The 13,303-nt window shown below is 37.9% G+C and overlaps 1 protein-coding gene across 1 annotated transcript in view; it reads right to left on the minus strand.

Moving 5' to 3' along the window:
• SLC30A8 (solute carrier family 30 member 8) overlaps positions 1-12,823 on the minus strand; it is a 37,587-nt gene extending 24,764 nt beyond the window's left edge. The window contains exons 1-2 of the mRNA XM_047782925.1: positions 12,753-12,823; positions 627-826 (exon numbers count right to left, since the gene is read on the minus strand). Coding sequence (XP_047638881.1) covers positions 627-826; positions 12,753-12,823 — 271 coding nt within the window. The remainder of the gene's footprint in view (positions 1-626; positions 827-12,752) is intronic.
• Between the last annotated feature and the right edge of the window lie 480 nt (positions 12,824-13,303).

The raw sequence follows: 13,303 nt of genomic DNA on the forward strand, positions 1-13,303 counted from the left end.
TTGGAGAGAATCATTCTCATGTAAAGCTGGCTGATATAGGAATTGTTTCAAGCTCCCTGAACAGCAGTTTGGCAATGTGCATAAAAAAGTAAAAAAAAAAATATTCATGTCTTTTCAACCAAATATTTCCTCTTTTAGGAATCTCTTTGAAGGGATTAACCAGAAAACAGGCAGAGTTTTATTCAAGATCTTTCATTGCAGATATCATCCATAAGTAGGAAAAACTCTCTACATTTCTAACAATAAATGGTTATGTAAATCAAAGTGGAGCATATTATAATATATTTTTGAGGCATAAAAATGCTTTTGAAGAGTATTTGATGGCATGGCCAAAAGCATTCAGTGTGCTGTTAGTTATAATTGTGCTCACAAAAATTTGTGAGCTATGAATAGAAAATAAATTGTACGAAAATACTCCATAATGTTATTGGAGATTATCAAGCAACATAGGGATTGTAAAGAATTTTATTTGCTTTCCTTTCTATTTTCCACCTTATCTACAATGAGCATATTGTACACAATAAAGTCTTCAGTCTTTTTTAACAAGAACTTAGGCAACCCTCCCCATAATGATGTGGTTTTATTTGTTTGCTTGTTGAACCTGAGAATTCTTGAGAAGTACTTACCCACGATCTCTGCAATCATGAAAACGAAGCATATTCCTGAAGCAGCACAGAGTTTCCACTTGGCATAGACTTGCTCCTTTGCCCTGTTCTCTGTGGCCTTGGAGTGGCTGTGGCAGTGATTGATGGCTCCTGACTCAAGCTCCTCTGGCTTCTCTCCAGGACATAGATCTTTATTCAAGGGTTTCTGCTGGAGTTCCACGCTATGGATGAGTTTGACAGAAGAAGTGAGAACTCCCAAGGTGCTGATGAAATGAGCGTGGTTGCAAACAAACTTCTCACTGACAGCCCTACCCATTCTCAGTACTGCTGCGAGGACATTTGCTGACTAGCTAGCAACTTATAATTCACCACTCTTTCTACAAGACATTTCCAGTATTAGGTACAAGCAGACATTTCCTTATGAATTCTCAACTACCAACAAGTTTTGCTTTTATTTAGTCAAGCTCTTATTGAGTCTGTACTACCAGTGATGAAGAGATGACAAAGGAAAGGGAGAAGGGAAGCAGATGTACTGTGGTGCATTTTCTTCCCGGTTCCTTCATTTTGAAGAGATTTGGGACACTGTGCTATCAATTTAAAAAGAGGCAATAATGAAGTTATTATTATTAATGAGCAATGTGTGTATGAGCCAGCCTGGTGGTTCAGATATCCCCTATTGCATGCTGTCACTCTCCTTTTCTTCTCCACAGCAACATTGTTAATAGATCATAGCACTTTTTCTGGCTGAGCCCGTATGGACCCTTAGAATCCTTCTTAACCCAGCTTTGCAGCAATCTCTACCAACCTAGCAAAGTTGTAATGAGAGTGAAACCTACTTATACTTCTAAAAGCAGGCCAGGCCGTGCACATCAGTTCTGTTCAAATATAAAGCCTTATTAGAGCCATTTATAGAAATATGGAATTTCACAGATGCAAAGAATGTAGATAATATTTAATCTAATCCAACACTTTCTTACCTGAAGTAATTAAGGTTCAGAAAGGTTAAGTAATTGCCTGAGGCCAAATAGCCAGGAAATGGCAGAGCTGGGATTCCAAGGCTAGTATTTTTTTTCCACCATGTCCACACTGCCTCTCTCCCTGAACATCAGTGCACCTAAATCCAGTTTTTGCTGATGAAATGATCGTGAACTAAATAAATTTGATTTTTAATAAACCCATTATAAAACATTAATAAGATTCTTAGAATTAAGAACTTTACATTGGGAGTTCCCATTGTGGCTCAGCGGGTTAAGAATACAACTAATATCCATGAGGATGTGGGTTTAACCCCTGGTCTCGGCATAGGTAACAGATGAGGCTTGGATCCTGTGTTGCTGTGGCTGTGGTGTAGGCCAGCAGTTGCAGCTCTAATTGGACCCGCTAGCCTAGAAACTTCCATATGCCACAGGTGCAGCCCTAAAAAGAGAAAGAAAAAAAAAAAAACTTTGCATTCATGGTTTTCAATGGTATAAAAGAGCAGAAATAAATTCTTTTCCTCCACTTGAGAAATTATTTCATGTTATCACCATCCAGAAAAAGATCTGATAGTTTTGGCTTAAATTACCACCATATTGGCTTAAATTGGGTTAAATTATCAATATATTGGGGTTTTCTGAAAAAGTAATATACATATTCATTATAGAAAGACTAGAATTACAGAAAAACACAGAGGAAAGACTCTCTAATAAACTTAGCTCCAAGAGATAATTGTTATTGATTATTGATTGTTTTGTTTAGCTTTGCAATCTATAAATACATTTTTTACTTGGAGTCCATAATAATTGAGATGATTTTGATTTTTTTTTTTTTGTATTTTTAGGGCCACACCTGCGGCACATGGAAATTCCCAGGCTAGGGATTGAATCAGAGCTGCAGCTGCCAGCCTATGCCACAGCCACAGCAATGCCAGATCAGAGCCTCATCTGTGACCTACACCACAGCTCATGGCAACACTGGATCCTTCACCCACTGAGTGACGCCCGGCATCAAACCCACATCGTCATGGATACTAGTCAGGTTGATTACTGCCGAGCCATGATGAGAACTCCCAAGGTGTTTTTGATTTCAAGTACAGAAAAAAAAAAAAAAAGCCCATGCTAGATTATTAATAAATGGAAATTATTGGTGCTGCAACTGAAAACATCTGGAGATATCAGGCTTCAGCCTGACTTAATAAAAACTCTAGATCCACTGCTCTCCAGTTCTCAACTACTCTTCAGCCTCAGGCTGGTTTTGCTCATGCAGTGGAATGGTTATCCAAGATAATCAGCACTATGTACTTGCTTTTACTTTTTTTAATTTATTTTTATTTTATTGCAGTATAGTTGACTTACAATGCAAGAGTTTCAGGTATACAACAAAGTAAATTAGTTGTATATAAATTGTATATACACACACATATATATATATGTACTTTTTTCCCATACAGGTTATTAAACCTATTGTGCTATACAATAGGTTCTTGTTAATTACCTATTTTATACAGTAGTGATTCCCATCCTCTTAATTCCTCCCTCCCTCCGTGGTAACCATAAGATTGGTTTGGAAATCAGTGATTTTGTTTCTATTCTATAATTCAGCTCTTTTGTATCATTCTTATTAGATTCCGCATATAAGTGATATCATATGGTATTTGTCTTTCTCAGTTTGACTTACTTCACTCAGTGTGATAATCTCAAGGTCCATCCATGTTGACGCAATTTTTTCTTACCCAGGGAGAGTGTTCATTCTCCCGACTGCTGAACAAGAGAGTCCTGAGTTGCATGCTGATTTGGCCAACCTCTAGAGCCAGTGGAACATGGATGGGCTAATTGGCTTAGACTTTGTTACAGCCAGAAGATTGGCTAAACCCAATGATGGTGACTCCTGGAGCTGAGAATGGGGTAAATGCTACCCAAGTCACATGACTATAACTCAGTGGGGATGGGCTGGAATAGACAGTGCATAAAATGACAGTGTCATAATAGGATTCCACCAAAGATACAGCTTTGGAACCTAATTTTTAGCTGTTTATATTGTTAATGTTTTATCATTTTATTAAATATTCTACATCATTATTTCAGCATACAAGAAAGCATTATATTTATCTCTGTTACAATATAATTATTTTCCATTATTGAACAATTGACTATTTTCCAATTATTTGTTCCTAAAGCACCACTATAATTCATATCATTATAGTTCATCTTTGCTCAATATATTATCACCATAAAATGTAATCCTGGCATGATGAAGGATAATGTGAGGAAAAGAATGTATATGTGTATACTGGGTCACTTTGCAATATAGTAGAAAATTGACAGAACACTGTAAACCAGTTATAATGGAAAAAATAAAAATCTTAAAAAAAAATGTAATCCTGGAGTTCCCATCATGGCTCAGCAGAAACGAATATGACTAGTATCCATGAGGACTCAGGTTCAATCCTTGACCTCGCTCAGTGGGTTAAGGATCTGGCATTGCTGCAAGCTGTGGCGTAGGTCACAGACACAGCTCGGATCCTTCATTGCTGTGGCTGTGGTGTAGACTGGTGGCAACAGCTCCAGTTCAACCCCTAGCCTGGGAACCTCCATGTGCTATGGGTACAGCCCTAAAAAAGATAGGGAAAAAAGATGTAATCCTGAAAAGGGAATTACTTGGTTAAAAGGTATCTACCTCTTTAAGGATCTTGATTACATTGACAAATTGGCTTCAGAATGTTTTTACCGATGATGTTAATAGCACTCAGGATTTTGAGCAGTTGCAAATAATATTCATATTGGAATAAAAACAATTTGGCGAGAAGCACCTGTAATACTTATATGTATCAGTTTTCACCTTTGTAACGGAATTATCATACACTCGTAATAAACAACCATATAAGGAATTAGTGTTGGTCATCAATGGTCGTTGGCTCAGAGGAGCCAGAGAATTCATAGGAAAACACGGTGGAGATTTCCCTTTTCCTTGTGCTGAGAAGGCAGCATGAGCAGTTCAGGGCCCCCAAACATTCTGGCATTTTTTCATGTGACCACTTGGTTTACTGTGGTCAGATGAAGCTTTACTTTATTTTCTATTTTTCGAGAATCATGTGGGCAGAGAAAAGCAGGTTTTAAGTGAGCAGGAGAAAGAACTTATCCTGGAGCAGTTCAGAAGGCAGATCAAGGCAGGAATCCTACCAGGGGCACAGCCTGTGGGCAATGCCACGAGAGGAAAGTGCGAGAAACCTGGACAGTTTTTCCTTTTAAATACTGCTACCTTGTCCTAGACCGAAGAGTAACCAATACAGATACACTTTGAGCTGAGATTTTTTTCTTGAAGCACTAAGCCAGAAATCCAAAAGCCCGCTGAAGTTGGATACAATGTGTTCATATGTGTATGTGTGTGTTTTATGGGGCGGAGTCAGGAGCCCACCATTGTCACTGGGCCCCCAAAAGGGTCTATGATTCCAAAAGAAATTAAAAACTGAAATTCAAACATATTCCTCATCATCTCATGAGAGCGAAGTGGTCTAAGTAGTATCTCTAGGGGCAGTACAGGCTCTTAATCTGAAAAGTGATGCAAATTCGAAGAAGAATTTTAAAACAGAGTTTCCAAAAAGAAAATCTAGAATGCATCAAAAAATGATATGCGAAGTTACTGTCAAAACATAAATCCCCAGTAATTCCCACGTGTTCAAATATGGACAAGGCTTTGTGACCAGGAACAATAGGCCATCGCAAAGAAACTTACTGAAGCATCAAAAAGGAGAAAAAAAGAGAGAGAGAAACAGAGAAGAAAAACAGGGAAATACTAGGAAATTTGATGCCAATAGCCTGGAACTTTGAGTTCATCTCTTAAAATAGGAATTAGAAAATGGAGCTTTAATTTGTGATCTTGGGGAGGATTTGTTTTATCTTTATATTGTATCTGATTTTTGTTTGGTGGTAGAAGTCAAGCCCCTTTATTTCTCTAGCTCTAAAGCAGAGCATTTTCACCCTCTTATTTCACATGTTGACTACGTAAAATCATTTTGTTTTTGAACTTTCACATTGCTTCTCCCAAGAACCTTAAGTCACTATTCCTGTTGGGAGAGGAGATAAAGGCTTATAGAATTTCAAGACTCTGTGTATTCATTTGCTCAACAAATGTAACACACGCCTATCTAGTGCTTGCTCATCAAAGGTGCTCGTGATCCCATGCCTTTGAGACTACCAGATTCCCGACCTAAGAAGCTTACATCCTAACACAGCAAACCAGCAGACAGTAACAGAGGCTGTGTAGTATCACAGGCAGTGCCTGGGAGAGGAAAGGTGAGGCTACCTTTAATAGAGGGTAAGGAAGGCACCTCTGTAGAGATGCTATCTTAGCAGTGATGTAAAGGATAACGATGGCAAAACATTCCAATAACTGGAACTGATAGTGAAAAGTCCAAAGGCAAGAAAGACCTTGTCTTGTTTAAGAGCCTCTCGTAAAGAGAAAGGGAGCTTCTCTTTGGTGGCTGTGGCAGGAAGCACAAGTGAAATTGGATGAAGTCAAAGAAGTAGGCAGAAATCAGACCACACAGAATTCTGCAGGCCAGTGTAAAGTGTTTCATTTTTTTTTCAAGTGTAGGAGGAGCAAGTTGGAAAGTTTTGAACAGGGAAGTAACATTAAGTGGTTCACCTTTCTGAAATGATCATTTTGGGTGCTGCTTGGAAGCCTAGAATATGGTGGGGCGAAACATAGAGGCCGTTTATTTGATTAAATGCTTATGAAATAAATGAGTGATATGGAAGACGTGTTTTGAGGGGAGGAAGCTGGAGGGAGTGGAAAATAGAAATGTTCACCTAACCAGATGTAATTTCTTGTCCCAGACTAGGTATCCAATGTCCCCATCTTTTTTTAAACAGCTTTATTAAGATATAATTTATATTCCACAAAAATGATCCATTTAATGTAAACAGTTGAGTTTTAGCATATTTACAAAGTTATAAACTCATCACCACAGCCTAATTTAGTACATTATCATCAGCCCAAAAAGAAATTCCATACCCCGTAAATCCCCAGCCTCCCTACACACAATCCTACCTCAGGAAACCACTAATCCATTTTCTGTCTCTATAAATTTGCCTCTTCTGGATATTCTCTATAAATGGAATCATACATTATGCAGTTTTTGTCACCAGCTTCTTTCACTTAGCATAATGTTTTCAAGTTCATCTGTGTTATAGCAAATATCAATATATCACTATTTTACTGCTTTTTAATTCTAAATAATGCTCCATTGTGTGGGTATACAATATCCAATGGCCATTTAGGTTGTTTACATTTTTTCAGCTGTTATGAATTCTCCTGCTTTGAAAATTTGTATATAAGGTTTTGTGGAAGTATAGTTTCACTTCTGCTGCATGTTTTCATTTCTATTGCTTTTCTGTCTGTGGAATAGTGAGCTCATAAAATAAGTTGGAAGGATTTTATTTTTTTGGAAGAATTGATATTACTTCTATTTTTATGTTTAATAGAAATCATCTTCTGGACTTGAGACATCTGGGCTTGAGATTTTCTTTGTGTGAAGTTTTTTGATTGCTAATTCTATCTCCTGTTATACGTCTACTCAGAGTTTCTATTTCCTCTTGAATTTGGTAGTTGATATCTTTCTATGAATTTTTTTCATTTCGTCTAAGCTCACATGCATTTGAATTTATGCAATCTTTCAGTCAGTTAACAGGAGAAAGGAGAGTAAATATTATTTTATAATTATCTATATAATTACCTTTACTAATGCTATTTTTGTATCCTTGTGTTGATTCCAGTTAATGTCTGGTGTCGTTTTTTTTTAAGACTGAAGAATTTCCTTTGCTATTATTCGTAAGGTGAGTCAGCTAGCAAAAAGTTCTCTCAGTTTTTGTTCATTAAAGAAATTTTTATTTTTTTCTTTTTTGGCCACACCCGCAGCATATGGAAGTTCCCGGGCCAGGGGTCAAACCTGAGCTGGAGCATCAACTTTTGCCACAGCTGCAGCAATGCTTATCCTTAACCCACTGTGCCAGGCCAGGGATCAAACCCAAGACTCCACAGAGAGAATCTGGATCATTAACCACAGCAGTAATTCCAAGAATTTCTTCATTTAACTTTCATTCTAGAAAGATATTTTTTACTGGATAAAAGTTGATTGGTTGGCCAGGCTGGTTTGTTTTTTCTTTTAGCACTGAATATGTCATCCTTCTGCCTTCCAGCCTCCTTTGTTGCTGATAGAAGTCAGCTGTCTATCTTACTGAAAACCTCTTGCTCTTGATGAATCTTTTTTTCTCTCTTACTCCTTTCAAGATTTTCTCTGTGTGTTGGGTTTGCTTTCAGTATTTTGGATATGTGTTAGGGTATAGATCCTTTGCCTTGATTCTTCTTAGAGTTTGTTGACTATTGCAAATGTGTAAATTAATATTTTCACCAAATTTTGGAAATTTTTAGCCATTATTCCTTTGAATATTTTTCTGCTCCTTTTCTCCTTCCTCTATTTCTGGTACTCCCATTATGTATGTGTTAGTACATTTAACTATATACCATGTTTCTCTGAGGCTCTGTTCATTTTTATTCATTTCTTTTTATCTCTGTTCTTTAAGCTATATGATAACTATTGATTTGTCTTCACATCCACTGATTCTTTCTCCTACCAGCTCATACTACTGCTGAGTCCCTTTGTTCCACTTATTGTACTTTTCAACTTCAGAATTTGGTTTTGTTTTTATAATTTCTGTCTATTTTTACTGATATGCTCTACTCGATGAGGTATGGTTATGATGCCTATCTTTAATTCTTTACCATGATTTTTTAAAAAATTCTTTAAACACATTTATAATAGCTGCTTTAAAAATCTTTGAATGCTAAATTCAACATCAGGGCCCACTCAAAGGCTGTTCTTATTACCTGCTCTTTTTACTGTTTTTAGATTATTCTTTCCTATTTCTTTGCAGGTCTGGTCATATTTTACTGGAAAGAGGATGTTTTAGATAATGTGACAGTTCTGAACACTGATACCCAATGGGCTTGTCATTGTTGCTGCTTGCTTGTGTGCGTTTTTGATCAGTGCATTGGCCTGTCCAGTTCAGTGGAATATTTTCCTTGACTTTCCATGTTTGTGCAGCCTCTATTGCTAATCCTCAGAGAATGCAGCCTTGGGCAGTTGCACAGTCATCCTTACCCCACCCCAACTCCCTTGCCCAGGGACGGTGGCCATTTTCATCATGTTTGCTTTGACTGTCTCTTTCCTTGGTATCACTGTTAAGCTTTTGGCTGCTCTGCCTGTATTGATATCACACCCAACTCTTCTCTTCCTAAATCACTTACTGATCCCTCTAATGTTTTCAACAGTACCCTGAGGCATAAATGGCTCTAAAATCTTATACAATTTAAGTTGGTCCCTGTGTTGGTCTGATCAAGCTTCTATAATAAAATACTACAGACTGGGTAGCTCAAACAACAGAAATTTATTTTTTCGTAGTTCTGTAGGCTAGAAATCCATGATTAAGCTGCTGGAAATTTTGGTATCTGGTAAGCTTTCTCTTCCTGCTTGTAGATGACTGTCTTCTTGCTGTGTCCTCACACAGTAGAGAGAGAGAGAGCTCCAGGATCTCTTCCTCTTTTATGCAAATATCAGTTCTATCATACCAGGGCTTCACCCTAATGACAGCTTTTAACCTTAATCACCGCCTTTAAGGCCTATCTCCAATATAATAACATGGAAGTTACGGCTTTACAAATGAATTATGGCCCTCCTTACAGGGGTAGTATTTGAGGCCAGTCTTTGTGACTTGTGCCAACTCCAGGAGGGCTCTTTTTACCTCTGTCTTTCCCTAGCTGTTTCTATTAAAATTGTAACTGATCTATACCATTCAACTTGTTTCTCTGATGAAGCAACCAGCCTAATCGTAATTGATCAGCAGCAAAATCTTCATTGTCTTTGACCTTATGCTTCAAATATCCCATGCTCTATTCCAAATTTTTAGCTGATGTATCTTCAAGCCTGTAAGGGGAAGACGTAGAGCTCTCTGTTCTTTTAGACTGCTTCTCCCATGAGTAGAACATCAGTGTCACTGCACCAAAACTGAGAGCAGGCATAGTGACCCACTTATCCTGGAGGGACACCTCTGCTTCCTAAATGGTGCTAAAGAACCTCACCCTATATGAGCCAGGGCAGGGATGTTCAGCACCTTGCTGCTCCTGGACTATGAGTAGGGATTGAGTGAAAGAAGGGGGCCACAGTCCTCTTGGTCATGTCTGCCTTGAATAAAGGTTCTGCAATATGGAGCTGGGGCAATGAGACAATCTAGCAGTCTTTTGCTCTGCAGGTGAATTGTAACCCCTAGTTGGAGGCTGGGAGGAAAGGGAGCCCTGTCTTTTGGCCACACCCAACCAGAATAGAACTTCCATCACAATAAGAGTGGAGGGGAAGGAGGCTAGTGGAGCAGACCATGTCTCAAATGCCATAGACTCTTGTTTCTTACTGAGATTGAGTGGATTTACTTGAATAAATAGTTCTCAATTTGCTGCATGCCCTTTAGATGCTCTCCAAGGACTTTTTTTCTTCTCAATGATTTTTTAAATGTTTTATTTCTTATTTTATTGTATTTTTTAAATGATTTTTATTTGTTCCATTACAGTTGGTTTACCATGTTCTGTCAATTTCTACTCCAGGGACTTTAAATTGTTGAGGTTCTTTTAAAAAATATCTTGGTAGAAAGCTGATGAAAAGCAGGGAAAAAGAGAAGGAAGGAGAAAAAAGGAGCTTCAGGAGACAAAGTTATCTATAAAACAGAGATAGAACACAATCAGATAGAGATAGAACACAATGAGAAAGAAAGTTACAATAGAACAAAATGAGAAAGAAAATTGGGGGAGGTGAGGAAAAGAAGTAAGTTAGTGAAAGAATCAAGGTTCCTATGAGCTCTGGAGGAAATAGATTAAGGACCTAAGAGGTCACGTGGTAAAAGTGTGTCTGTTGGGGGCAGGGGCGGGGGACAAAATTCACAAACTGGAGGCATGGGTCTGTATCCCAGCTCTGCCATAATTAGACATCCAACCTCAAGAACGGCATTTACTCTCTGGAATTCAGTTTCCTAATGGGTAAAAGGAGGGATCAAGATATATAATCTCACCTAGTTTTAATTATTTTTATTCAAAAAGAAAATTAAAATGAGTTTGACAGTTTTTATCATCCCTATATCCTAAAAACCATACCCATTTATGAGGTGAATGAGATCCTATAACCATAAATCGTTGGCTTTATTTGCATAACAGAGTGCTAACAATCTGTTTTAATGAGAAGGGAAATACTGTTATTTCAGTGTCCATCGTGTTAACAGTTTGTTGTCCAAAATTTCCACCTGACCTAGCATGGGGCTTTGTTGTTCATGATGTCAATAAATCCCATCTCATATTATTTTCTAGGAAAAATAATTTTGTTGTTGTTGTTTTGTCTTTTTTTAGGGCTGCACCTGCAGCATATGGAGGTTCCTAGGCTAGGGGTCCATTCAGAGCCTCCGGCCCAGCCACAGCCACAGCAAGGTGGGATCCGAGCCTCAACTGCGACCTACACCACAGTTCATGGCAACATCAAATCCTTAACCCAATGAGCAAGGCCAGTGATCAAACCTGCATCCTCATGGATGCTAGTCAGGTTCGTTAACAGCTGAGCCACTATGGAACTCCAAGAAAAACAATTCTTAGCATGTGAGATAATAGATGTGCTAGAGTCTTTGTCATGTATTTTTTAAGCAAAGTTATAAATATCCTAATAAAAATCCTCTTTGCAGTTGCTCAAACATTTGATGCTATCAAATGCAATGCCACTAGTTTTGGAATTAATTTGGTTTCATGAAACAAAATCATTACACATGTTATTAATGGATATGTATTTTCTTACATTCTGTCCCCAACATGAATTTACTTCAGATTCTCATTCATTTATCTATGTATTCTGAGTGTGTTTCTCTTTGCTCCCTATTTGGACTGAATTCTCCTAATGCACCAAAATCTCATTCTCATTTGTCTGTGTCTTTACCAGGAAATTATCTTGATCAAGAAAACTTTCCCTCACTCTATTTCCCATGTAGGATTTTCCTAACCTTACCCTAACTCCTTCCCATTTTTCATTTCTCAGCCTATCATTTCTGGAAAGTTTTCTCTGACTCCCAAAGTCTAACTAAAACCTAGGTTCCCTTGAGTTATAGGATTTTTATGGACTCCTCCAGAATAACATACAAGCTATTTTATAATTGCCTATTTCCTTTCTTTTTTTTTTTTTTTTAGGGCCATACCCACAGCCTATGGAAGTTCCCAGGCTAGGGGTCAAATCTGAACAGCAGCTGCCGGCCTACACCACAGCCACAGCAACACCAGATCCAAGCTGTAACTGTAACCTATACCACAGCTCATGGCAACACCTGATCCCCAACCCACTGAGCGAGGCCAGGGATCGAACCCACATCCTCATGGATACTAATCGGATTTCCACTGCACCACAATGGGAACTCCTGTAATTGCCTATTTCTTATTTGCATTTCACATTAGAATTAGGATTTCAAGAGGACAGAGATTTGGGACTAGGAATGTTTTTATCTCCATTATATATCCAAGTGTGTCCAATCAATAATTGCTAAAGAAGGAGGAAATAAATGAATATATTGCACATAGCACTATGAGAAATAGTTAAAAAAACAGAGCTATGTGGAGCATTAAACTTGACTATACTATTATAGGTGTGTGTATTTGATAATATATGATTAATAAAATAGCAATTAACTTAAGATCAACGTAACCACAATTTGCCACATAGTTGAAAAGCCTTATTTCTCTTAAAATATAATTTAATTTAGTAAAATTTACTATCCATCTTAGAAGTGAGAATAATTGAGGAAAAGAAAAGGAAACACATTAGATGAATGTCTTTTTTAGAAGAAAATCTACAGATGAAAAATATATTAATAAAAGAGGCCCATCGTATACTTGGGATATTTAAGGAATCAAATCAACTCTACAGAGTATTACATTTTTCAGGATTTGAATTATATAAATTGGTCAAGAGTTTATAAAAATTTACAAAATTCCCCCAGGTTACAACAATGAAAATTTCCAATTCTGAAGCAGCAGGATTGAGGGACTTACTGAATATTCAAGACAGAAAATCATGAAGCACAATCAGATGTCTATTACCTGTCTAGTGTGAAGGCATACATCTTGGTGGCTTTGTCATTCACAAGATAAGTTCTTTCCAGAAATTCCATGGTAGCCAGGATCAAAGCTTGTGCGGTCGCTGTTGCTGTCCTGGTGGTGGTGGTGGTGGCAGCGGCAGCTGCTGCTCTTTAGCTCACTGTCCAGTTCTGGAAACAACACAGCATTGCAATGATTCACACACTCTCCAAAGAAAAAAAAAATGAAAAGTCTTCTGGGATTACAATAACAAGCCTCCTACATCAATGTTCTTGATAGATCTGCTGAAATTACAGTCTGTTTGGAATATCACCTGGCCTTGTTTTCTCACCCACAGAAACTCCTTTCTTGTAGGTAGGATCATATGAAATGTGTGTGTGTGCATGCACACATGCGTGTGTGTGTGTGCACACATGCTGATGCCGTTGTGCTTTCTACAAGGTGCAGGAGCTCAAAGGTTACCTACTAATTGCTGAGGTAGGGGTTTGGTCTTCAGAGCACACCTGGGTGAGCTGCAAACAGCTACCTTTCTGAAGACTACTATTTTTTCTTCT

Source organism: Phacochoerus africanus, chromosome 6 (genome assembly GCF_016906955.1).
Source record: "Phacochoerus africanus isolate WHEZ1 chromosome 6, ROS_Pafr_v1, whole genome shotgun sequence".
Lineage (NCBI taxonomy): Eukaryota > Metazoa > Chordata > Mammalia > Artiodactyla > Suidae > Phacochoerus > Phacochoerus africanus.